Consider the following 25,780-nt stretch of genomic DNA (forward strand, 5'->3'; position numbering starts at 1 on the left):
AGTCTCCAATTTCTTTATGTGTACAATGGGGATAATAATAGTATACTTCACAGGGGTGTTGTGAAGATGAGACAAGATAATATCTGATAAGCCCCTTGTTTAATATCTGCCATGGTGCTCCACATGTGATACCTTTTATTATAGATGTAGCTCAAGGCAGGTAACATTGCAGTAAAACATTTCTGGCAAACACCTTTGTGAAGACCTTCTCATTGTATTTTTAATTATCCTTAAATGATTAAACAATCACTCTAGTTGATATTTTCTAATTGCATTAAACCGGAGATTGTGTCTAGGGCACATGATAAGGGTCTTATTTATCATATTAGGGTTTATTTATGTGCAAATTCAAGGACCCAAGATGAGGGATACCATTAATCAAGATTTTATGGCTGTGAGACATCATTATCTTTTACTATGCTGCACTCATAACTGACATGTTGTCACAACTGGGCATCTGATGAAACTGTTAAGGAACAAATCAACACTATGGAAGTGGTATTTACTGAAATAAAAAACAACCAGAAGAGCAGGCACAATGATCACATCAGTAAGAGACTGGGGTGGGGAAGGAGCTGGATAATAGAGTCTCTTACACTGGACATGTGGACTATGTTCCAAAGGGACATAGTTAGGAACTCTGAAAGTGTTGTTAAGAGTCCAGAATGCAAACTTCATGTGTAAGTGTATGGCCAGCTTAGTGTGAATCGGCTTCAGGGTGATGCTCAGAAATAGGGATGCAGTGTGGAGTGTCTGAGGCAGATGACTGAGAATATGAGCTTATATGACATGGGAACTCTACTCAAATGAGTTAGGCTCTATGTGCTATCTCCTGGGAAGGCCTTGCAAGCAAATGGTGCAATTGAAAAGGGTTACCAAGAAGATCAGTTAAAATGACTGAATACCAGAGAAATCCATCCCTGTTTTTTTTTAAGCCGAGGACTGCAAGGCTGGGTGAAGCCAAGCGAGGTTTGGAGAATATGAAGGGAATATTGTGGAGCTAAGTGTTTGTCTTCTGTTTCTAAAGACAGCATACAAGAAAATGGGCCCTAATGGTAACATGAGAGAAACAGATTTGACAGCAAATGAAACTACCTATGGCAAAAGTTGAGAGGTTGAAACATTCATTAAATGAAATTTGTCTGTATTTTCTGGCTGCACATAGAAAAACTAAACAGCAAATGCAGTGCCATGTTCTTTTGGGTTTCCAGTGAGTGTGATGGACAAAATGTCTCTTTTTCTCCTTCAAATTCTCTTTCTTTTCAAGATTTTCTAAGACTACTTTTGGTTTACTTTTATCCCAATGAATACTACTATTGAAAAATGGCAAACTTGCCATAAATGAATGCATTTCTTAAAAAAAAAAAATTGGGTAAACCTGGCATACCACAAAATGCATGCATTTCAGTAAGTTTTAGTATATGCAAGTGTTGTGCGACCATTGCTACTGTCTAATTCCAGAACATTTTCATCACTGCAGAAGGAAACCTCACACCCATTAAGCAGTTACTACCCATACTCCTCTCCCTCAAACACCTCTATCTCTATGGATTTGTCTTAGGAATGTGTTTCTTTTGGAATCTTACAAATTCTGTATTTAATTTTACAACTAGAGGTAGAAGACTACTGAGTGTATCTGTTGTGTGTTGTGGGTATGAGAGGGAGAGAGAGTGAGAGGTGAGCATTCATGAGAAACTTTGCAAAGTAAAATCTTGTGAAATAGTACAACAAAATGGAAACGTGGGAGGATTCTTATTTTTTAATTAGCTGTTCATAACTTAAATTAGATATCTGAAGGTAAATTCCTCAAGGGTCCAGTCAATTACAGGTTTAAGAAATGGCCAAGAGCTCTTGAGATATGCCTGCAATATTGAGAAAGGTTCTTGAGTGGCAGTGTGGCTTTATCACTCCTACGTTAGGCTAAACAGTTTCACACCCGACAGCAGCTCTGTCCTGGATCCAAGCTCTTCCTGTAATTGCTGATGATAACCCTATTACTTTTCTTTAGAGCAGGGTTGCAGTGACCATTGCTTATTCCGCATTTATTTGTCCTGGTGAGCACATCAGATAGAGCAGAGGAAACTTAGGATGCCTGACGGGTAAGTTAAACACAACTTAAAATAATAAAACTTTTTTTGTAGCCATAACTACTTACCAATTTTAAATTAAAATACACATTTTATTCTGGTTGGAATTTTTTAAAAGTTAGGTAACCTGTTTAATTTAAAAACTTGGAGAATGAACTAGAAAACGTTTTATAGGGCATTTTTTGGTAAACTGATTTAAAACTTGCATGACTTCCTTCATTATGATTATATTGACAGGAAACTTGTGTTGTCTAAATTCTGGAAAAGATACATACAACTTGAAAGAAATCTTAATTTTCAACCAATCAAGTAATTCCTCAGAAGGAGGAATAAATAGCCTGTCGGGTCTTGTGACTTCAGCGGTGCTTTGTAATCTAGACTGTCAAGGCCAGGAGATTACTGTCATTTTGTATTTTGTGTGTATTTTGAGGAGTTTTATTCCAATTTCATTCTCAATGCCTTTCCATTTCATAAGCCCCAACTAATTATCTTAGCCATTTCCACTAATAAGGACTGGTTGTGGTTGTGGTGTTATGGATCTTGCTGTTTTCTTTCCAAATTTCTTATCCACATGCTTCACGGCAGTCTCCCACCGCTTCTTTTTGCCTCCATTCTCTCATTTTGACTTCTTAGGACTCCCTGATGACGATGGAAAACAGTCTCCACATCACATTGTGAAATGTGCATGACTTAGCTACTATTCCAACAAACATTTCTCAGACAGTGTGGGCCGGAAGTGATTTTTTACTTAACCAACCGAATCTCCTTTAAGCTACCTGGAAGTTGAGGGCAGCACACTTCTCTGGTGGCAAGTGCAAATTAACGTAAAGCACTTGGGGGTCCTCATTGCTGAGAGACTCTGCGGTGAACCTCTGGTGCCTTGCTTGAGGACCTATCTACAAAATTCATCTGGAAGAGACTGCCATAATGTGGAGGTGTTTGATTCCTCGGTTCCCTTCTTCAGCCTGTGCCTCGTGTGAGGGTGCCTTGGTTTACTTCTCAAGGACGTGTGGGTACATTACCCTATTTTAGAACTTTAGAAGACAAACCAAAACCTCTCTAGGAGTGAAGAGAAAGGACTTGAACGTGTTGTGAAAGAAACGGGGGGAAAGAGGGCTTGAAAAGGATAAAGGCAGTTAACAGCAGTAGCTAAACTGTAAATCACCTATCTCTGACCTCCAGACCACATCCCAACGGAGTCCAGCTGCACCCCGCCCCTCCGACCTCTGGGGCTCCTGACTGAGAGTCTAGATACAGGGCACATATTCACTTGTCTCCTTTCACTACTGGGTGGCAGTCTGGCCTTTGCAGGGAGTGGATTCTGGCTGGAGTTTCAATGTGTAGAGTCCAGTGCCCAGGTTTTGGCGAGACTGAGACAGGTAAGTTTAACCTGGGGGTTTTAGGGGCTCCAGGGATTTTGGCAGAGAGGTGGTCGGATGGGGTGGAAAAGTCAAGGGAGGTTCAAGTCTGGTGTTCTTTAGAGTTTTTCACTAGCCCCTCCAGGAGGCCACCGAATGGCTTTATCTGGACAGGGACACAACTGGGATAACCGGTATTCCTGGTCACTGCCTGTCTCATCCTGGGCCGCTTGGAGGAGAGGTGAGGAATGGCCCTGTGGGTGCGGGCAGGGCTCAGACGGCGCCAAGGGAGAAGCAAGGTTGTTGGTGAAGGAAGCGCTTGGGTGCTTCCTCCTGGTTGCCTCTCCAGGAAGGACATGGAGCCCCCAGCTCTGGGCTGGGGCTGGGTCCCTATGTCGTTTCGGGACTTCACATTTCCAGAGGCTCCGTTGACTCCTCTGAAGAGGCCTGGGCTCTGATCCTGGCGCCCCTTCCTGCCCTTTGATTCTGGTTCTTTGAGGGAAGCCCCACTATGAGGTCCTGGGAAGGAAAGACATTCTCTGCCCGCAGGCGGGCCGGAACGGGAAGGCCAGGAAAACGGCCTTCGTTGCACGGATTCTATTTATTTATCTATATTAAAAGTGATTTTCGTTAAAAAAAAAAAAGGATGTTTCCCCACACCTCCAAGCCCAGACTGGCGCTTTGCACGACGACCGTCGACCGTCGGCGGCAGCCCGCTCCCCGACCGACCAGGCCGCCGGTGCGAAGCGCGGCTCTAGCCCGGCCCGGGCCTTGGCTCTCGCCTGCCCCGACACCGCCCAGCCGGCTGGCTGCCCCGGCTCCCCGACCTCGTCTCGCGGCCTCCCGGAGGGCGGGGAAGCCGGCGAGCTCAGCTCGTTTGGCGAAGGCCCCACCAGGCCCGCGGGTCGTTTGCGGCCAGACGGCCCCGAGGGCCGCGGGTGGGCGGCGACTCCTAGGAAGGGCGTGGAAGGCTGCGGGGCGCCTGGCCTCGCGCCGCGGCGGCGGCCGGAGCTCCGCCCCCGTCCCCGTATAAGTGGCGGCCCGGGCCCGGCCCGCGGCGGCGGCGGCGGCGGCGGCGGCGGTGCAGGCTCCCGAGTCGGTTCGGACGGCCTGTTGAGCCCCCTCCACCCGCTTCCATAAGGCTTTGCCTTTCCAACTTCAGCTACAGTGTTAGCTAAGTTTGGAAAGAAGACTAAAAGAAGACCCCCGGCCGTTTTCCTTTTTGTTTTTATCATAGTCGTCGTCGGAGGCTTTTTGCACAGAGCTGTTGTGTTTTCGGCGGTGCTTTCTTCAGTTTCTTGCACTCCTGTTGACAAACGCCTCAGCAGGAGCGGCAGGAACAGCAGAAGAACAAGCGGGGGGCGTCTGGTGCCATGACAAGGACAAGCCAGCAGAACCGTCAGGGAGGATGCTGTGGTGAGTTGAGCCCACGCATGGGGTCGGTTCTTTGGAGACCTGCAGCTCCACGCAGGTTTTGGAGGAATGTGGCTCGGCTCTTAACCACCGTGCTTAGCAGCTCTTTTGACTCATGTGTTGGTGGAGGTTAAGGAGGAAAGGAATTTCAAGGTTTGGGAAAGGAGTTTGCACACAAACGAGGATGGAATCGACTGGACGGTTTGGATTGCCTTGTTAAAAATAGAATGGCGTTTAAGACTGTTGAAACAAGAGCATTCTTCACTGTATGTGAAGTTTTGCAGGTATTGACCAATAATAGGTCATGCTGAATTTTTCATCTACCCATCAGTTTCTAGGTGGCTCGATGAAATCTACATGGTTTGCCCCACAAAGCACTTTTTAATAATTGTATTTAACAAGAGCAAATGAATGAGCATTCCAACCTCAGCTCACTCAAGGGACTAAACATGCTTTTTATCTCCCCACTGTGTATCTTTGCAGGCTCCTTAGCAAACTACCTGACCTCTGCAAAATTCCTTCTCTACCTTGGTCATTCTCTGTCTACTTGGGTAAGTGATCACCTACAGTAATTCTTACAACATACTTGCACAATTTCTTATTTCCTTTCATTTGGTCCGGTTGTATTAAGCCATCTTCCAGTTTTGTCATGCATCTGAAGAAATCAGTTGGACACACATGCTGTAAGTTGTTTTCACCAAAGATGTTTTCCCATAGGTGTTGGTGAATGCTATTTAATTGTTAGGTTATCATACTTTATGTAGACCAACAGCTATCTGAAGACAGGATTAAAAAAGGCAGGATTATCTTGTATGTTGCCTTACAAGACTTAATAAATGGTAATATCTGCTACTAAGAATGGATGAATGTCTCATTGATATCACTTTGTTTTTACATATTTTAAAGTATTTCTCTATTTTCTTTTGTTAAGATAAGTTCCAGCATACCACACTATGAAAATACAGTAGAATAATGGCATGACTAACAGGCTAAAAATAGAAGTTCTAAGATTAATGTAAATATAATGGACCCCAAGAACAAATATATGAGTGATGAAAATTCTGGTCTTTTCAAATGTTATCTGTAGCTAGATATGTGTGAGACATCTCTGTCTTAAAAGCCATCATCTAATGAAAATCAGCAGCTGATTGATAAGTCACCCTCTGACTTCTTATGTGGTTTTGGAAGAGTCCCAGTGTTTCTGTAGGCCTGGGTTCCTTCACCAACATCCCCCGACCCCAAAGAATAATCCCCAAAGGATGATAGATGTGTTTTTGATTATTAAATCATTTTGATGGATACAATCTTTTAAATTAAACAATTAGTCTTACTGTTTAAAGCAATGAATCTGAGTATATTCTATTCATGTGTTATGTGTGATAGTTACAAAACCATAAGTTTCTGTTTTACAGCACTGTAAGTAAGGAGAAGGAATTTTGAGAGTAAATTTTGTGAATGTTATTTTCTTTTTAAATTGGAAACTTCTATTGGATCATCCTTAAGACGTGAATGCAAACTATAGTATGAGGAAATCCGTACCCCTGCCCTTGGGAAATTATTAAGCTAGGTTATCAGCTCTTTAAGAAAGAGCAGTTCAAAGATGGCTTTTTAGAAAGGCCAGCTTCTATCTCCCCAGAGGCTTAGACAGGGATGACTCTGCAAATACATGTAAACAAAGTAGACTTGGCCTGAGTTTCATTTCCGGTAACTGATGATTCTAAGTAGAAATCGAGTGAAACTGCCCTTAATTAATTTAAATCCAATTAAATTATTCTTCCAATTTAATTCAGTAGTATTGAGTATTTTTTTTAAAAGTGGTAAGTGATAGACGTAAGTGTCTGAAATGCTTTTCTTGTGATCTGGACCTATTTCTTAGGGGAAGAAGGTGCCTAACTTCCAAATACTGATTAAGTTTTAGGTTTTTATGACCATTCGTTAGTAGGTTGACAGGTCAGATTTGCCAAAAGAGTGGAACTGTAATTGTTCCAGGAGGATTTGTTTTTTGTCTTACAAAACACAAGAAAAATGACGGATGCTTACGCTAGTCTTAAAGATAATTGAGCAAAAGGAGTTCTTGTGGGAAACTTGGATTAAAACAAAACACAGCAATTATAGCCGGGTAAGGTTTAGTGGGTTTTCACTTCTTGGTGCAGAAGAGTGCAAAAAAAGGAATGCTGTCTAACGCTAGATAATTCTGCCTTTTGAGTATTGTCTCCTGTTTGACTCTTTGCCTGATTTTATTGCAACAAAATATATGTGCTTATTTATTATATATGCATGTGTATACAAATCTACCTATCCATTGCCCATGGTTTCCTGTATGCTGAGTATATAGGTGTTAGGGTAGAAGGTTATATTGAGTTAGATTTGTGTGAGGTTGAATGCTTTTTGTTTCTGACTTCATTTCTTTCTGCCAGTGGATCAATATATTTTACTCTGTGTTATCAGAATACAAAATATGGTAAGAAGTGAATCTTGTTTTCAAGAAACTTATGATATAATTTGGTATTGGTTTTAAACAAAGGATCTAATTGCAAAAAGATAACTAACAGTGTAAGGCAGTGAAAAAGGGTGGCCAGTGTTACTATCTTATGCATCATGCTATGGACTGGCTCCATTTACCTGCCAGATGTCTGCATGGCGCCAGCTGTTACTTCCTTGGATTTCTACTCATAGGTCTGCTTCATGCAAAATGCCACCTTCCTGCCCCACCCTACTTTCTTTTTCCACGTAGCATTTATACCACCTGGCCTACTCTGGGTTTGCTTTAGGTCTCTGTCCACTGGGATGCAAGCAGCATGAACATAGAGATCGTGATTTTTGTGTACTGCTGAATTTCTAGTGCCTGCAGTATGGTTGGGTACATAGTAGCCTCTCAAAAAGTATTCAGTGCAGTAATGACATTCATTTGGCCTTTGGCTCAGTGCCCTGGAAGTAGATGAACGTGTAAACAAACCCTCAAAGTATGATGAGAGCTTGTGGGAGGGCAGGAAATGGAGGTTAGGAAAGAATGGGTGGGTGGGCCTGAGACTGCGCTTGGTCAGTGTTTACAGAGACTTTACCTGACTCTTGCACTTCGTGAATGTTGAGCCTGTTACTTCTTAAAGCCTAAGCCTTTGGAAATCGGAGCAAGTAGAACAGTTTTATTCTTCTCCATTAGGGAGGTGGCAAGAGAGAAAACTTTTGTGGCACTTGTTTCAAAGTCCTGCTTTAAAAAAACCTAGACCGATTCTTTTGGAAAAAAATATAGGAGTAAAACAACAAAGAAAGAAAGAAGAACCTACTATATAGCGCAGGGAACTATATTCAATATCCTGTGATAAACCATAATGGAAAAAAATGTGAAAAAGAATGTGTAACTGAATCACTTTGCTGTACTACAGAAACTAACACAACATAGAAAGTCAACTGTTCTTCAATAGAATAAGTATAAGAAAGGAGAGAAAGAAGCAATCGGAATAATATTTCTCATTCTTTATGATAGGAAAGAGGACATTCTCTCATGGAGGCAGGCTATCATTTGAGGCATTTATATGTTTTTGTCTTTTTAGAGGATTGAGATTAGGATAAAGCACCTCCGCTCTCCTCATCCCATTTTATTATAATCAAATCTAAATTTACTTCTCATGTTAAAGGTTAAGAAAATAGGTTAATTTGTTACTCTTATTGACATTTTTATCTTAATATATAAATTGTCTTTTTATTGTTTTCAAACAAGCTGTATCATATATTTTTAGTCATTTAGTACAATGGTATTTGAAATGTTATTCCTACTTAAGTGGAAGACATTTTCTATTATCAAAGCAAACTTTAAAAAGCTGTATGAGAAATGTGAATTACGGTACTAATTAAACCTCAAACTTCTGGAACATTCATGTAACAGATCTAGTGTACCAGAACACTACAGTTGATAACTTAGTCTCACTCTGCACTCATTTACAGCCAGGAACCCTGTGCATCCACTTTGTTGATTGCACGGTTATTTGCTGTGTTTCTAGTCTGGGATTTTGCCCTGTGCTGAAGCCTATGCTAGAGCTCACATTCCAGACCATCAAGTGAGAATCAGCCTTTCAAACATGCTCCTTTCACTAGTTTCCAGACGGTTATTGTCCTTATTCACCCCATCCCTCAAGGCCCTACTCTTATGTTAACTTTCAACTGTGGTTCTAAATACTGTTCACAACCCTCTACACCAAAGTTTCTGTACCTTGGCACTATTGACATCTTAGTCTGATTAATTCTTTGTTGTAGGGACTGTAGATGCCATTAGTAAACCCACCCTCGCAGTTGTGACAACCCAAAATAGATCCAGATGTTGCTAAGTGATCCCTGGAGGATCACCCCCATTTGAGAAATTCTGGTCTACATGAAGCTTATTGTAAACGTTTGCTATAGTATGCACATCCATTTAACTTTGGATGCATCAGATTGTTGTCTTGGCTTTATTAAATGTTTAAAATCATATGACATAGCAGGATAATACATTGCTCCTTGTACACTAAATTTGTCAAGAGGATGTTAAGACGTTGGAAAGAACTAGGAGTGTAGTACTACTTCCAATCCGTAACTATGGAGGCTAGCCTGGGAATTTAGTTTCCTGTAGTGATTTCTCATAGGGATGGGTTATGATAGAACGTTATTGTCCTGGTTTAGGTTAACCTTACAAGTCAGGAATGGGGCCTAAAAGTTCAAAATAAAGTCTATTTTAGACTTCTTACATATTAATTTGGCTCAACTCATTTAAAAGTTTCTGTTACTCATTTTGCAGCAGTGAATTCCAGAATTTCCTATATACTCTGGAGAGAAGAAATAGGTTTTTTTTTTTTTCCCCTTTTAAAACTCATCTATGTCAAAATGTTAAAATTATTTATGTATTTATTTCTGACATCTTCATATGGTGCCAGAATTTGAACATATTAACTTCATCTTTTTGATTGTCCTGATGTTTTATGTCTTTGAAATTTATTTGTAAAGTAGAACATAGATTTTAGAATGTTATAGGTAAAAGAAACTTGAAAGGTAATGTAGTGCATTCTTAGCATTTACAAATTAGGAAACTAGTTTTACTTGACATCCAAGGCATACTGATGTTTGTAAACTACAATATTGTAGTTTCATTCTGCTTCAGTAGCAAACTCCTTCATGCCTCTCACTCCCAGGCCTGTCTAGAAACCTGACAAAAAAAGGGAACAGGTTTTACCTCAAAAAATCCTTCTTGAACTTGGAAACTGTATGCTTTTCTGAAATGATAAGTATGTTTGTTCCATTAATATGCTTTTCCTCTCAGGTTTACTTGGTAATTGGGCAGGAATATTTTCCACTGTGCCAGGATGAACAGTTTTAACACCTGACCACATTCAGTCCATAGAGGAACTGTTAACTTTGAAAATCTCTTGATGTAGCCGGAAAGTGCTCCTTTGTTAGGAAAGCAGCTTTTTGTGTATGATTGACTGGCAACTCGCATCCCCAAACTCTGTGAAAGCCTCTTCTCTCTCCTCCGACCCCAGGGGGACCGGATGTGGCATTTCGCGGTGTCTGTGTTCCTGGTGGAGCTCTATGGGAACAGCCTGCTCTTGACGGCGGTCTACGGGCTGGTGGTGGCAGGCTCTGTGCTGGTCCTGGGAGCCATCATCGGCGACTGGGTGGATAAGAATGCCAGACTGAAGGGTGAGTGGTGTCGTAGGAGTCTTTGTGCTCCTGGGACCAGGGCCTGCGCTGCAGAGAAACCCCTACGGCGAACCCTCTGCGGCCCCTCTCTGAGCCGTGGGGTGCTCAGTGTCAGCACCCCTGCTTTCAGGGGCCTGGGACTCCTACAGAAAGATGGGATATCAGGATATTGAGTTTATAGATTTGGGGAGGTACCTTTTTTGGCTGTTCCTAAATTAGGAATGTTAATGGTTAACATCATAGCACTTTTCTGTGAGCCATGTTAAACATTAAAAGTTTTCTTAACTCTGGCATCTTTTTAACCAGGACTTGCTTTGGAGTTCATTTGATACAATGTTCCTGGGACAGCTTTAACATCTGTCCTCTAGTGTACTGTGTTTCATATAGGTGGGTGTGTAGGGGAAGTGAAACCAATGGATTTAAAAAAGAGCATCTGATCACAGAATTGAATTATTAATTTTTTAAGAAAAAAGAATAAATGGTAGTATACTGACATTAGTCTAGAGCATTAATACTGAAATCATTAAGTATTGTATAAGAAAAAGAGAACAGTTCAATTATTCAGAATATAAGAGCAATTTGGATAATAATTCAGGGCAGAATTTCCCAGAATTATTCAGTTGATAATGCTAAGACCTGGCCATGTCTGTTTTAGTCTTAGTCATTGGGAAAGATTGAGGTATCTGTTTCTTTCAATGCAGGATGATGGCCCCTGGTTAGAAAGCAACTGGATTATCAAATTCTAGGACTTGATGCTATTAGTAAAATGGCCAAGATGGACATTATTTTGTTTTGAGAATCAATAGACCAAAGAACATATAAAAAAAGGTTTTGTATCCTAGAAAAAAATTCCCAATTATTTACATCATTATACATAGGGGCATGGGAATGCTATATATAGAAACCTTTAATCTTACGATTGTTGAACAGTGAAACTGTAAGTTAGGAAAGAATGTTGAGTTGGATGAAGAGGAGTTCAGTGGGATAGCAATCTTGCACTTATTTGATGTAATCAACTCGTGTCTGCCTCCATGAAAATCTTTGATGTCTCTAGGCTGAGTTAACTAGAGACACTGTTTTTTTCTGAAGTCCCATTAAAGCTTTGTTAATACCTCTGCTATTTCACTTATGCTCTTATAATTATCTGTTCACGTGTCTACCCTTCCTGTGGTCTGTGGGGTTCTGAAAGCCAAGAATCTCATTCAGTTGATATTTAAGCCTTGTACAATAAAAGAATGACTTATATGTTGGGATTTTATTTCATACTAATTTCAGAAAGCAGTTTGTTTTGTCTCGAGGCTTTAATATAGCCTTCCAAGCCAGAATGAGCTTTACTGTCCTTCAAGGCAAGAGTTATAATTATACCTTTCATATACAACCCTCTGTGTTTTTCAGAGTGCTTTCATGAGTATTTTATTTGAGCATCATAATGACCCCATAAAGTGAGGAAGGCTGATAGATGTGTATTATATCCTCACTTTATAGACACAGACACAAGGGTTTAAGTATGCTGCCCTAGATCATCTGCTGCAGCTAGTGGCAAAGGAAAGACTGCAAGGTGTCCTTCCCTGGATCCTGACCTGTGCTTGTCAGCTCTTGTCTACACGGATGCCTCACTCTCAGAAAGCTGGCATTTTCTCTGAGGAAAGATGTAGTGTAGAATTTCATAGCAAAGCAAATAGCTTTAGTGTTCTAAAAGGAACACACTGCTGCCTTATTCTTGGCAATTTTTTATATGTCTTTCCTACTCATCTGTACGATCTTATAAAATTCAGCCCACCATCTAGGAGGTCATGAATTCCATGACAAAGGGCTGAGACATGAATCTTGTTTATCTAATATAGTTCTGTTTATGACAGTATACTTTCAAGAAAATAAATGAAAATGCAGTCATTATGAATGGCTTTATCAGGGAAAATGAGAAGTACTTCTTTATTCTGTGCAAGTTCTACTGATCTGATGTGATATGCTGGGTCTTGCTAGAAATAGCTCAGGTAGGAATGTTTTTATTTCTTGTAATTTGCATATGCATAATACAGTAAAACAGTGGTACACGGATGGGAGCAGCTCCATTGAAATACTTTGGTGTGTGAACACTGTTTCTCCCTCTGTATAGTGGCCCAGACTTCACTGGTTATCCAGAATGTTTCGGTCATCCTGTGTGGAGTCATCCTGATGATGGTTTTCCTACATAAGAACGAGCTTCTGACTATGTACCATGGATGGGTTCTTGTAAGTTCTCAACAAGATTCTTGATGGCAGAAAATTGATGTGTCTGTTAGTGATAAAAGAGGAAAATTCTCTGAGGCTCGGGAATGTCATTTTGCAAATAGGTTAATTTTAATCCCGTAGTTTCATTGAGTTAGACAAGGCTGTGATCCATGTTACTTTAATATCCCCTACCACTTTTGTTTTGTTTGTTTGTTTGTTTTCCCATAACAGGCATTCATTGTGTGTTGTTTGAATTTAAATTTTGTTCTATTAGTTTTTTTTCCTTTTGTGTTTCAATGGCAGTTCAAAGAGTTTATTACATAATCCAGTTGCTAGCTTTCAGGTCATTAGTATTAACCTAAAATTTGTTCACACCATATAAGAAATGTTAACCATGTATATAAATCAGTCATGATTGTGGTCCTCCAATAATAATTGGTATTTGTATTTGAGGACATGGAGTAGATAACTTCTCACACTTTAATTTCATGATAGCTTGACGGAAAAGAGCACAGAGATGGGTGTAGTGGAAAACAATAAATTTGGTGTCACTAGTAAATCTTCTTAGGTATATTTGAATTGATATTGTAGAGTTCCAAATCTAGATGGACAAGAAACCTTCTACTCTATTCCCTTCATTTTGTTGATGAAAAAGTGAGACAAGGTGATGATGTTAGCTTATTGCCTGTTGTCATGCAACTGGAAAATGTCAGAACTCTGATTTAAATGCAAGACCTTTCACTTCCCCTTCAGTTTCTTCCAAAGGACATATTTGTGGGAGGAATTAAAAACTACCCCGAGGTTAACACTCTGTGATAACTAGGTCATATAAACGTGCATATGACTATTTTGTATCATGTATACCACAGATGGGGCTTCCCAGGTAGCACAGTGGTAAAGAATCCACTTGCCAAAGCAGGAAACGCAGGAGATGTGGTTTGATCCCTGGGTTGGGAAGATCCCCTGGAGAAGGGAATGGCTACCCACTCCAGTGTTCTTGCCTGGAGAATTCCATGGACAGAGAAGCCTGGTGGACTACAGTCCATGGGTCACAAAGAGTCAGGCATGCCTGAGCACTCAACATGTTTTTGTACCACAGAAGATACAGATTAGAAAGATATTATGCCCTTTATCTTGACCACTGCCATCTTATTGTTTCATGTCTACAAGTAAGATGATTTTTTATAATTTATGAAATTAAAATAAAAATTTTATTATGCTACCGAAGACCAGTAGGTACAGTGTGGTAAAACTGACAGTTTAATGTTTTTCCTGTAATTCCTTAGACTTCATGCTATATCTTGATCATCACGATCGCAAATATTGCAAACTTGGCCAGTACTGCTACCGCAATCACAATCCAAAGGGATTGGATTGTTGTTGTTGCAGGAGAAGACAGAGGCAGATTAGCAGGTAATTTGCTTTTCTCTTTCTACCAAATGGTTTATATTAGGATTCACTTTAAATCAGTGGTAATAACTGAGGCTTAGCCTTTTTTTCTGAGTAATTTTAAGGAATACTAAATTGAAAGCATAATCTTTTTCTTATATCATCAATCTCAGCACAAAGATTTATCTCACTGTTAAGAAGCTAATTTATAGGCTAGTGACCTTCTCTTTTATTCTATGAAAACCTGGCAAAGATTTATCTCACTGTTAAGAAGCTAATTTATAGGCCAGTGACCTCTTTTATTCTATGAAAACCTGGCAAATAGAAGAATATTTCTTTTGAGCTTTTTCTTTCAAATACTTAAAACAGTGAATATCTGACATGAATTTTATCATCATACTATGGTTATTATTGTCAGTACTTATTGGTCGTATTGTGGATGTTATTTTTATCCAAACAAATAGAAACAAATATGTGGCTCAGCTGGTAAAGAACCCTCCTACCAATGCAGGAGATACAAGAGATGTGGGTTTGATTCCTGGTCAGGAATATCCCCTGCAGAAGGAAATGGCAGTCCGCTGCAGTATTCTTGCCCGGGAAACCACGTGGGCAGCCCACGGGGTGGCGGAGTCGCACATGACTGAATACGCAGCGTGCGCGCGCGCGCGCGCACACACACACACACACACACACACACACACACACGATTCTAGGATAGACTCTGGAAGTTAATTCCTTCAACTTTAAAGTTCTAATTGATAACTCTTACTACATTATGTATGATGCACTATAACTGCTGTTATGAACACTAAAGAAGTATAGGATAGAATGTAGGTCTTCCAAAGCTTGCATTTTAGTTGTCCATTGGAAATGTACAAGAGGGCAAACAAAGGCTGAAGAATGCTTACAAAGCAATATATCCATTACATCAGTAATACTTGGGCTTAGAGTAACCTACCTTACTCAACATTCCCTACTCACCCCTTACTCCATACAGCACCCAGACACAGATGGATTGAAATTGCGCAGAGTAAAGGAGGAATGTACACTTATTTACTGATCAGGTCAGCTGAGTCAACTCTGGTATAGTCACTAAGATTAATGGGTATTACAAACTCATTGCCAGCTATCCTGACTGACAAGACCATTCCGGATCACTTTAGTGGCTTATCCCAGGACACAGAGGCAAGATTAAGTATACTGGGGTTAGCAAGCAACTTTGACTAGACACGTGGTTAAAAAAAAAAGACAGGAAGTTGAGAGAAAGGGAACAAAATCTGTGAAAGGTCTACATAAAGAAAAACAAGGATTTGCTTAAGTCATCACTTTGTGATAGCAGTAATAATACCACTTCAGATAGAGATACCACAGTGATTTTAGAGGTCAGTGAGTATGGAAGATGCATTTAGCACAGGAAAGCCTCTATTGCAGAAAATTCTCTCTGGAGCTAAAGTAGTGATTCTCAGTGATTTTTCTCCCTGTGATCATTTACCAACAGGAAATAACTCCATATCTCTTTTTGTCACATAGAATTAAAAGATAAGATTTTGTCCTTTTTTTGGTGTTTTCTGCTGTTATTTTCTTTCTCTTTTAGTATGTTATTTTAAGGATGTTAATGTATGCCAATGTTTTGAAATTCAAAGAGTACAAAAGGATATATTTTAAAAATAGATCACATATATCTGTTGAAATGTATTTGGGGAAAAAGTTAGCTTTTAAGATGATTTTCTTTCTCTTATCTGAATTTCTTAACTCATGCTGACTCTGTGAAGTCTAGAGAGTCTATAATTGGAGAAAAAAAAAAAAGCCCTGAGTAAAGAGAAAGTTACTCAGAATCTTTAATTTGTGCTAAATATCTAAATAAATAAATAAGTAACAAAACAGATCCCATGTAATTTTCTGGGACCTTTCTGACTATAAAGTGAAATTCCAGGAAGGCAACAAAAATATGACTGGCCACTTCTCAGCTGTCTTTCTTTCTTTGAGGAATTATTGCATAATGGAAGAATCCAGGCTAACCAGTCTATTTTCTAACCTTCTGGAGTTTCTGGAGTTTAAGAAAGGAAGTAAGCTGCCTGTTGAACTCTTGTCCACTGTGAATTAGTTTAGGAAGTGGTGCTGTTTCAAGTTCGGCCAGAAGTACAGGATAGAGCCTAAAGAAGGAAAACCTCCATGTTGTTTTTCCTCAAGTTTTGACCTCCATATTTGTTTAACAACTAATTAAAAATGGTCCTTCACAATAGGAACAGATAATTCTTCCATCCTGGGGGTCAGCGAGGCTCTCACCATGGATTTTTGGTACTATTCCTGCTATAAGGCAGAGGTACAGAACAGATGAGAAAAGAGGAGGGCAAAGGAGAAGCAGAAGAGAAGGGGGAAGGTGCGGCAGGAGGGGACTCCCGCTGCCCCCGCGGCACCTCTGGTTCTGTGTCTCTGTACACAGATACACACCTGTCCGGTCAGGAGTAATTTATGTTCATGCAGGCCGATTTTTGAGGTTGCTGGCAAAGACTGTTAAAACCAAGCAGGAGGCTGGGCAGGACCAGCTGAGCTCATGTGCATCACGCACACGTGTGTGTGTATGTGTGTGAAATGTATGTGATGGGGTAAGGGTGTGCCCATGAAGAGGGACGGTTGTCAGCTGAAAGCTAGTTGTTCCCAACCCCTCATCCCAATGTTTCTTGTTTTCAGAGTAGTTTATAAAATTGGAAGTTGTATCACTGAGGGTAAAGAACAAGAGAGATACTCCCTGGAAGGCTGAAAAGTTTTCTAATTTCAGTGGCATCAGGTCAAAATATAGTTGTTACCATCCAGTTTAGACAGCTCCAGGAAAGGTACTTTTTCCACATAAATACTGTTAATTAATCTGTCAACTAATTTGTCTAAGTACTTGATTTAGTGCCTTATTAAAGCCTTCTCTTGAATCATGACCCTTAGCCTGTCAAATCTGTTTGAAACTTCCTTTCCCTGACTTTTTATTCCATCTGTTATTTTATTTCCTTCTTCATTTCCTTTGTTAATCACTTTTTGTTCATAGTCTATGAGATTTTCTTGTCCATCATTCTAGAGAAACATCTGCTGGTTGGCTTGATCAAGTAAGGTAGATACATTTCTTGTTTGGACCCCATTGACTGAAAATTGTTTTCATGTTTGAGGTAGACAAACCTGCTAGGTGCTATTTGCTCAGCAAATATGTTCTCTATTATTCTACAAGATATATACCCTTTATAACAGCAAGTGGTTACTGATGTCCGCTCTGTCACAGCTGCAGCTGAAAACACTTAATTGGAATTAAATGAGCACACATTTGTGTATTTGCGTAAGAATCAATACAAGCCTGTGAAAAAGAGTATGTTTGCACATTGAGAGGACCAGTTCTTCTCTAGTGTGTTACCAGTAAAACGGTTAGGTCTTTTTCAAAAACTATTTAATTAATTCTGCTTCAGAAAAATGAAATCTCTTTTCTGATACTACATTACATCTAAACATTATTAACTTCCTCAGATAGAAATTTCTAAATTTTGATAATAAAGAAAAGAAATTGGTGGCATTAGGAAGTTTCATGAGCTCTTGAAAAGGGAAGTAGTGAAAAAGTAACAAATCATTTTAATTACATTTCATTGTTGTTCTGAGGCCTTCAGATTCAAGTGTATGTTTTCATTAATATTTGATTTTTGGATTCAAGTTACTGAGTTATTAGGAGCAATCCTACATTTCCATGTTAGGAGATTATTAGCAGGGGCAGATGGAAGTTAATGAGGCCTCTGCAAAATTGGTTATGTATAAGATCAATGAAAACTGCCTTTGCTTCTCAAGTGAAAGGTGAAATATGTCAAAGTTCTTCTGTTATCATGCAGGCATTCTGCATGCATGGGACTAATTGGAAGGCCGTTGAGGACCAGGAAGAATGAGAGAATAATGACGGTTTTCTGTTAATGTGCTTATTAGTCATATAATGCTTTTCCAAGGTGCCTCACGTGATTGATAAGGACTTTCTCAATTTTCACTCTACTCTGTGAGATAGAAAATGAGAACGTAGGTTATTTTCTTGACTTCCTCTCCTTTATGGATCTTGTCTTCCACTCTAACTCAGCTGTATGTTCACATGGTCATACCCAAAGACCTTGTTATCACTGCTAAACCCTCCCCTTCCCTAATCTCAGTCTTTGGCATCCAAGACTTGAACTATACCTCCTGCCTTATCAGCTCACTCCTCCTGGTTCCCCAGTCACAGCAATGCTCCAGCCTGGTTGGCACCTGCAAGGCATCAATTCCACTGCTCATGACCCCCTCTTGTCTCCTCTCTTTACCCAGTTTAAATTCCAAATTCAGTCATTCCAACCATATGAATGCCTCCTAGTTTACACCCTCAGTTCACTTGGCCTTCTCTCCTTTTGTTACTCCTTTCATAAGATCCTGCTTAAGTCCAACTCTCCATGGTAGCACATGGCTGGTGAAAAAAAGAAAAGCACAGTTTTGCTCATTGCTCTCACTTAAAATTCATGACCACTGGGTTCAAGCTGGCCCTGCCATGCTGCTGTATGATCATGCAGTTTTCTCTGGTCCTTTCCTCCTCCCACTTTTCTAAAGGACTGCGTCTTACTTTTTCCTCGTACATTCAGTACCGCCTTGCCCATCCTCACTTTCTCTGATGACCTTGCCTTGTGTTCTACTGAGAAAATGGAAAAATGAGAACTTCCATGTGCTCCCGTCTTCATGTGCCTCTTCCCACTTGTACCTACAGCCATTTACGTGACCTACACTCATGAACTGCTTGTGGTCCTATCTAGGAACAGCTCTGCCACTTATGTAGGAGACTCAGATTTTATCCTTTCTCATCGACTGTATCATTCACATTAGCATATAAACGTGCTGTAACGCTGCTCATCTTAAAAATGCCCTTCTTTACCCCCTCTATCACTCCCATTTCTTTATTCTCCTTTTGAACAAAACTTAACAAAAAGAAATATCTGTGCTCACTCTTTCCAATTCCTTTGCTTGGTTGGGGCCTTGCTTTCCATAATACCGGGGCTGGTGGAGGGGGGTGCAACATTCACATTGTGAAGCTAGGCAGTGCCACTCACTTAGAATATAATAGAAATGGTGTCCCCTGGAGTTGGCACCAACCTCTTTAGTTCAGTTCAGTTGCTCTGTCATGTCCAACTCTTTGTGACCCCATGAATTGCAGCACACCAGGCCTCCCTGTCCATCACCAACTCCCGGAGTCCACCCAAACCCATGTCCATTGAGTCGGTGATGCCATCCAACCATCTCGTCCTCTGTCGTCCCCTTCTCCTCCTGCCCCCAATCCTTCCTAGCATTAGGGTCTTTTCCAATGACCAGCCTCTTTAACCAGCTTCAGTCAGGCATTTGCCCTTATTGCCTACCAGAATTATTCTTTCTAAGGTCCTCAGTACCTTCCATGTGACCTGAGCTGCTTCTCCATGCTTGTCTTTCTTGACTTAACAGCATTGCTTGCCAATTGATCACTTCCCCCTCTTTGAAACATTGCTGTCTCTTGGTTTAGGACACCACACTCTCCTGGTTCTTCTCCTCTTTTGCTGGTTCCTCTTCATCTTCCTGACCTCTGAACAGTGACATGCCTAGGACTCAGTCCGCAGACCTCATCAGTCTATACTCAAGTCACTTGGTCTCATCCAGTGTCTTTGATTTAAAAATCAAGCAGCTGGTGGTGACCCGCAGATCTGGTACCTGCTTCTTCCCTGGACTCCAGACCTGTATGTTTAATTGTCTGCTTGACAGAGCCTCTTGAATGTCAGTATACCTAGAGAAGTCAACATCTCTAGAACCAAATGCTTGTTCTTTTGTCCAGACCTGATTCGTTTGAAGTCTTCCCTTTCCTGGTAAGTGGAAACTCTATCCTTCTAATTGTTGCTCGGTATAAAAACTTTGGAGTCATCTGTAATTCCTCTCTTTCTCTCGCATACCATATCTAATCTGTTTTCAAGTCTTCCTGATTCCCCTTTAAATTATATCCAGTATCTGTTTCTCTGTTTCCATTGTTACTGTCTTGCTCCCCCGCACATCGTCTCCCACCTGTCTCCTTGGCTCCACTTCTGTCCACACCCCTGCCCCACCCATGCACACACACGCACACACACACTGCACACTGTTTTCTCATCACAGCAGCCAAAATGAACCTTTAAAAATACAAGTCCTGTGGTACCACCTCTCTGTTCATTAGCTTCGAAAGGTTTCCTGAGTCATTCGGCATAAAAACTGATTTCCAAGTAGTAGGCTAAGATCCTGCCCGATTGGGCCAGTCCCTCCCTCTCTGACCTCATCTCTTCTTATCCTCACCCTTCCTCATTCTGCTGCAGTCTTACTGTCCTCCTCGCTGTTCTTCTGGGCACGCTCCTCCTGTTCCAGGATTTTTGCACTTGCCTTGGTCTGGGATTGTCTTTTCCCCAATACCCACAGGACTCACTCTTTTGCCTCCTGCTGCTTCATGCCTTGCTGTGATGTTCTCTTTTTTTCCATGAGTTCTTCCCGGACCTTGCCATATACAGAACTGAAGTTTCCGCCTTCCCCTGAGCTCTCTCTATGCCCTTTTTCTGTGTTATTTGTCACTCTAGTCTTTAATGAACCTCTGACTTGCTGTGTATTTATATGCTTGTTGATTGTCTTTGTTTTCCCATGCAAGTATAAACTTCATGAAGACGGGAAGGGTATTCATTTTTTGTCATAGCCTAATTCATGATAAGCATTTAATAAATGCCTGTTGAAATAAATGAATGTAGAGTTACTATTGAATTCATTTTTAAAAAGCTGATGTGAGACTAATTTATATAATCCTAGAGAATCATGATTTTTGAGGCAAGTTTAATGTGACTTGCTCCAAACAGCAATTGATTTTCTAACAAAATAGTTTGCTTGCAGAGTGCTTTTAGAAATTTACATCTTAGGAATCAATACTCTTGGTTTATGAGTTGTATTATGTAAGTGGGCAGTCTCTCTTTGATAGATTTGCACACTTCCCTGCCTTCTCCACCTCTCTCTGTAGATATGAATGCTACAATACGAAGGATTGACCAGTTAACCAACATCTTGGCCCCCATGGCTGTTGGCCAGATTATGACGTTTGGCTCTGCGGTCATTGGCTGTGGTTTCATTTCGGCGTGGAATTTGGTGTCCATGTGTGTGGAATACTTTCTGCTCTGGAAAGTTTACCAGAAAACCCCTGCTCTAGCTGTGAAGGCTCCTCCTAAAGAGGAAACTGAGTTGAAACGGCTGAATTTATACAAAGGTAAACTCAACAAAATGTTCAGTCCCTTTATTTTGATTTGCAGATCTTATATGTTGGTCGAGACCAAAATAATTCTGAATTTATGTCAGGTTTAGTTATTAATGATGGCCTGCATGAGGTTAACCATATCAACATGGTAATAAGTTAAAACCCAGTCTCTTGAGGATCTGTGGAACAAATCTAGGTTGAACCTCAAGGAGTTGGAATGGGGCCTCTGGCCCTTTTTTTTAACGTGAATAGCAGGCACAGAGGGGCAATTAATTGAGGGCTGGGCAAAGTTGAGCATAGTGATGGGAAGAGCACTGAGGGAAAGAGAAGAGAATTCCTAGAAGTCTGTAAAGTAGGGAGTTACATGCCCTTTGTAGGACAGTGGAAGAGAGGATATGAGGTGGACATTTTTCAAGAAGAGTAAAGGAAGTTGGGCTTCTGAGCAAATGGAATCTTAAATGGGCCCCCAAAATAAGGTTGTGTATTTTCTCAATTATTATATTTTATCTGATCCGTTTTCCTGCTGTTTACTTTGGTGGGATTATAGTTTCTGAGAGAGAGGGGGAATGGGGAGGGGAGAAGTATCAATAGTATTTTGTTTATAGCATAAATACTTGGAGTTTATTCCTTGGCGGAAATCCTTAGATGCGTAAAAGAAAATACATATTATGTTGTAGTAGCCGAGGGTGTCCGTGGGTGATGCCCTCCATGGGTGAGGGAAAGGGAAGAAGAAAATTACTGTGTAAGGTAGTTAGCTTTTTCCTCCATGTCCCCTCCTTCAAATAATAATGTCTTTTATTAACAGAATCTGAGCCAAAACCCCTGGAGGGAACTCATCTAATGGGTGAGAAAGACCCTGACATCCATGAACTTGAACATGAGCAAGAGCCAAGCTGTGCCTCGCAGATGGCTGAGCCCTTCCGCACCTTCCGAGATGGATGGGTATCCTATTACAACCAGTCTGTGTTTCTGGCGGGCATGGGTCTTGCTTTCCTCTATATGACTGTCCTGGGCTTTGACTGCATCACTACAGGGTACGCCTATACTCAGGGGCTGAGCGGGTCCGTCCTCAGTATTTTGATGGGCGCATCAGCCATAACTGGAATAATGGGAACTGTGGCTTTTACATGGCTGCGTCGGAGATGTGGCCTGGTTCGGACTGGCCTCATCTCAGGAATCGCACAGCTTTCCTGTTTGATCTTGTGTGTGATCTCCGTGTTCATGCCTGGAAGCCCCTTGGACTTGTCTGTTTCACCTTTTGAAGATATCCGTACTAGGTTCATTCAAACAGAACCACTTTCAATTACACCTACAAAAATATCTGAAATCATCTCTACAGCTGATGCACACATGTCAAACGGGTCTGTTCCTGCTAGTACTGTCCCAGAGATGAGTTCTGAATCGGTGCCTATAATCTCTGTCAGCCTGCTGTTTGCAGGCGTCATTGCTGCTAGAATCGGTAAGAAGTCTCCTTTTGTATGTTCATGAACTAAAGTGTATTTTTGCAATGGAGGTTCAGATAATTCAGCAGAAATTGGGCTAAAATATTCCCTGAATGTTAATTTAAGCAAAATCCACTCTATTCTTAGGTATAATCCAGTCATTTATTATGAAAATTTAACTTTATAGTTTAAAAGAACCTGTATTTTGTAGAATGTGTATGTATATATACTTTCTTAAAACATGGTTAGGGCTTGAAGATTTTTACTGAGTGGATATCTTTCTCTTTTAATGTAATTTAGTTAATTTTAAAAAAGATATTATCAATAATGATTATAATTTTAGTAATTTAGAGCCTTTTTATTATTATAACTCTACCAAAAGGACTGTAATTTAGCAAATAGTTCAGTGCAATAAAGTTAAAAAAAAAGTGGGATTTAAATTAAAAAAAAATAAGACACAATAGAGAAAAATCCTTCGGAGGTCTTCTCTGGCTGATGTTTCTTTGTTGTATACTTTGCCAAACAAATGGTTTTTATAGCTCTGAAAGGAGGCATAATGTAAAAACCTCTTACAAAGGAAAGTTTAAGTAATCATTAATAGAGTACTGATGAATTATCTCTGTCTGAATTCGTTCTTGAAATGAAACCATATTTATCTTGTGATACAAAGCAGTTCATTAATTTATTAAGTATATTAATATTAAAGCAAGACAGCTTTATTGTAGGGGCTTTAGAACCGAAGCAGTAAATGTATTAATGACTTAAAGTTTCCTTACACTTTAAACCTAACAATATATTAGGTCCGTTCATTTTAAACTTTAAAAATACTAGTAATTATAATAGGATTTATTATGTCTCTGATTTCAGAGTTCTGCTTTCAGAGTATGAATAATCACAGAAAAGAATTGTTTCTTATGACTATAAAAACAATTTCTTGAAACCAGTAATAGCACAGTATTTATTAATGAAAAATCTCTAAAATTCAGCTATGATAAATATACATATGGTGATTTTAAGGTAATAGTGTTAAGTATGTATTTTGTATAAGTCAACAGATATTTAATGTATAGTTCTGAAATGTATGGCTCTAAGTTAAAATTAAGTTTCTAAGAAATATCTTTTATTTTAGGTCTTTGGTCCTTTGATTTAACTGTGACACAGTTGCTGCAAGAAAATGTTGTTGAATCTGAAAGAGGCATTATAAATGGTGTACAGAACTCCATGAACTATCTTCTTGATCTTCTGCATTTCATCATGGTCATCCTGGCTCCGAATCCTGAAGCTTTCGGCTTGCTTGTGCTGATTTCAGTCTCCTTTGTGGCAATGGGCCACATCATGTATTTCCGGTTTGCCCAGAAAACTCTGGGCTCCCAGCTTTTTGCCTGTGGTCCTGATGATAAAGAAGTTACAGATGCAGATCAAGCTAATACTTCTGATGTGTAAGACAGTTCAGCTGTTGCCACCCCTAGATTATGTTACTAGATTATGTAGAGCACATGTGCGTATTTTGTTCTTCAGAATTCCAATAAATTGCTGGGTGTCTCTCTCTGGTTTTACCATAGCTATGCCTTGAGGGCCAAAAGCTAGTTAGGAAACAAGCCAGGAGAAATGAGCTGGTTAATTTCCCTTATATTTAAGGATAGGAAAAAAAAAATAGAGAAAGAGAACCTCAGTTTAAATACAGAGACTAGAATAGTAACACTGATTTTCCCTATTCCTCATAAGAGTGTAAAATTTTCCATAGAAGAGGGATTGGTCAGGTGAATTAAGTTATTTTTTGGCAGATATTTATTATCTGTACTAGAATTCAGATATGTCAGTTTGCCCTAACATTCTTGTTCAAGTCTAGTTAATTTACTTTTTAAAAAATCTTATTCTCAGTTATATTATAAAAACAAATTCTCTTCCAAGTTTGAAGATTAAAGTTTGATAACCAGTATTATCCCTGTTGGTCCTATTGCTGTTAAGGGATTGATATATATGTGGAGAAATGAAATACTTAACTAGAATTCTTGAATAGGGTTTATGGTTTAACTTTAGAGAGCACCTTTGTATTTTTCTTATCAGCTAGGGCAGAATATTGTATTAAGCATATGTAGCACTTCATAAAATGGTTATTGTGTAAGCTACAGGTAAAAGCAAAGCTATAGGGTAGATTTATAATACAGTGAAGGCATGAGGACTTCAAACGTGCCCACAGTTTGGCCATAGAAACTAGAAGTTAAAAGTCACACGAAGGTCAAGATCTGGACTTAACTCGTAGAACTATCCTTCATGATCTCTGTCTTGGAACATGAGGGAGTTAGCAAGTTAAATGTAGAAAGCAGGCCCAAATTTGGAAAGGTTTTGTTTTTATAAATCATTTGATTTACTTTTAACATGCTCGGTAGAACATTTTTACTTTTACTGTTTTGTACCCAGAAGTTATTTTTACCTAGTCGTAGAGCAAAACTGTTCATAAATGTATCCCTTTCAAACGTCTTTGAGAAAAATGGAGGGAAAAAAATCCTTTTTTATATATATTTTTTCAAAACTGTTTTGCAAGTCATTTTGCAGCATGCCAATACCAGCGGCATACTTTGCCTTAACTGTTCATGCACTTTCATGGAGACTGCAATACATTGCGCTGAGCACTTTCTTTTTTCTTGAGGTTTAATCTTTTTCTTCTTTCTACAGTATGATGTAATGATTTGCTATGTTGTAAAATCTTTGTAAAATATTTCTATATAAAAACATTTTAGAAAATCTTGACTTCTTTTTCCTGAGTTGCATTCCCTTGTTGTTTAATATTGCTTTTGTTAACAGAACATCTGTTTTAGATAGTATATAGTATATAGTATCTGTTTCTCTCTAAAGATCTATAATGTAATAATTCACAATTTTAAGTGTTATCTCCCTGCTCATGTGTCTAGTTTATGGTGGCTTGGATAACAGTATAGTAAACATGAGCCCCAGAAC

At 39.8% G+C, this 25,780-nt stretch overlaps 1 protein-coding gene across 1 annotated transcript; it reads left to right on the top strand.

Moving 5' to 3' along the window:
- The first annotated feature begins 4,493 nt into the window (after positions 1-4,493).
- SLC40A1 (solute carrier family 40 member 1) lies at positions 4,494-25,573 on the top strand. The gene is made up of 8 exons (XM_070475886.1): positions 4,494-4,861; positions 5,342-5,409; positions 10,366-10,525; positions 12,642-12,757; positions 14,023-14,149; positions 21,150-21,392; positions 22,186-22,839; positions 23,952-25,573. The coding sequence occupies exons 1-8, from the start codon at positions 4,819-4,821 to the stop codon at positions 24,263-24,265; spliced, it is 1,725 nt and encodes a 574-aa protein (XP_070331987.1). The 5' UTR covers positions 4,494-4,818; the 3' UTR covers positions 24,266-25,573.
- Positions 25,574-25,780: the final 207 nt, after the last annotated feature.

Source organism: Odocoileus virginianus, chromosome 13 (assembly GCF_023699985.2).
Source record: "Odocoileus virginianus isolate 20LAN1187 ecotype Illinois chromosome 13, Ovbor_1.2, whole genome shotgun sequence".
Lineage (NCBI taxonomy): Eukaryota > Metazoa > Chordata > Mammalia > Artiodactyla > Cervidae > Odocoileus > Odocoileus virginianus.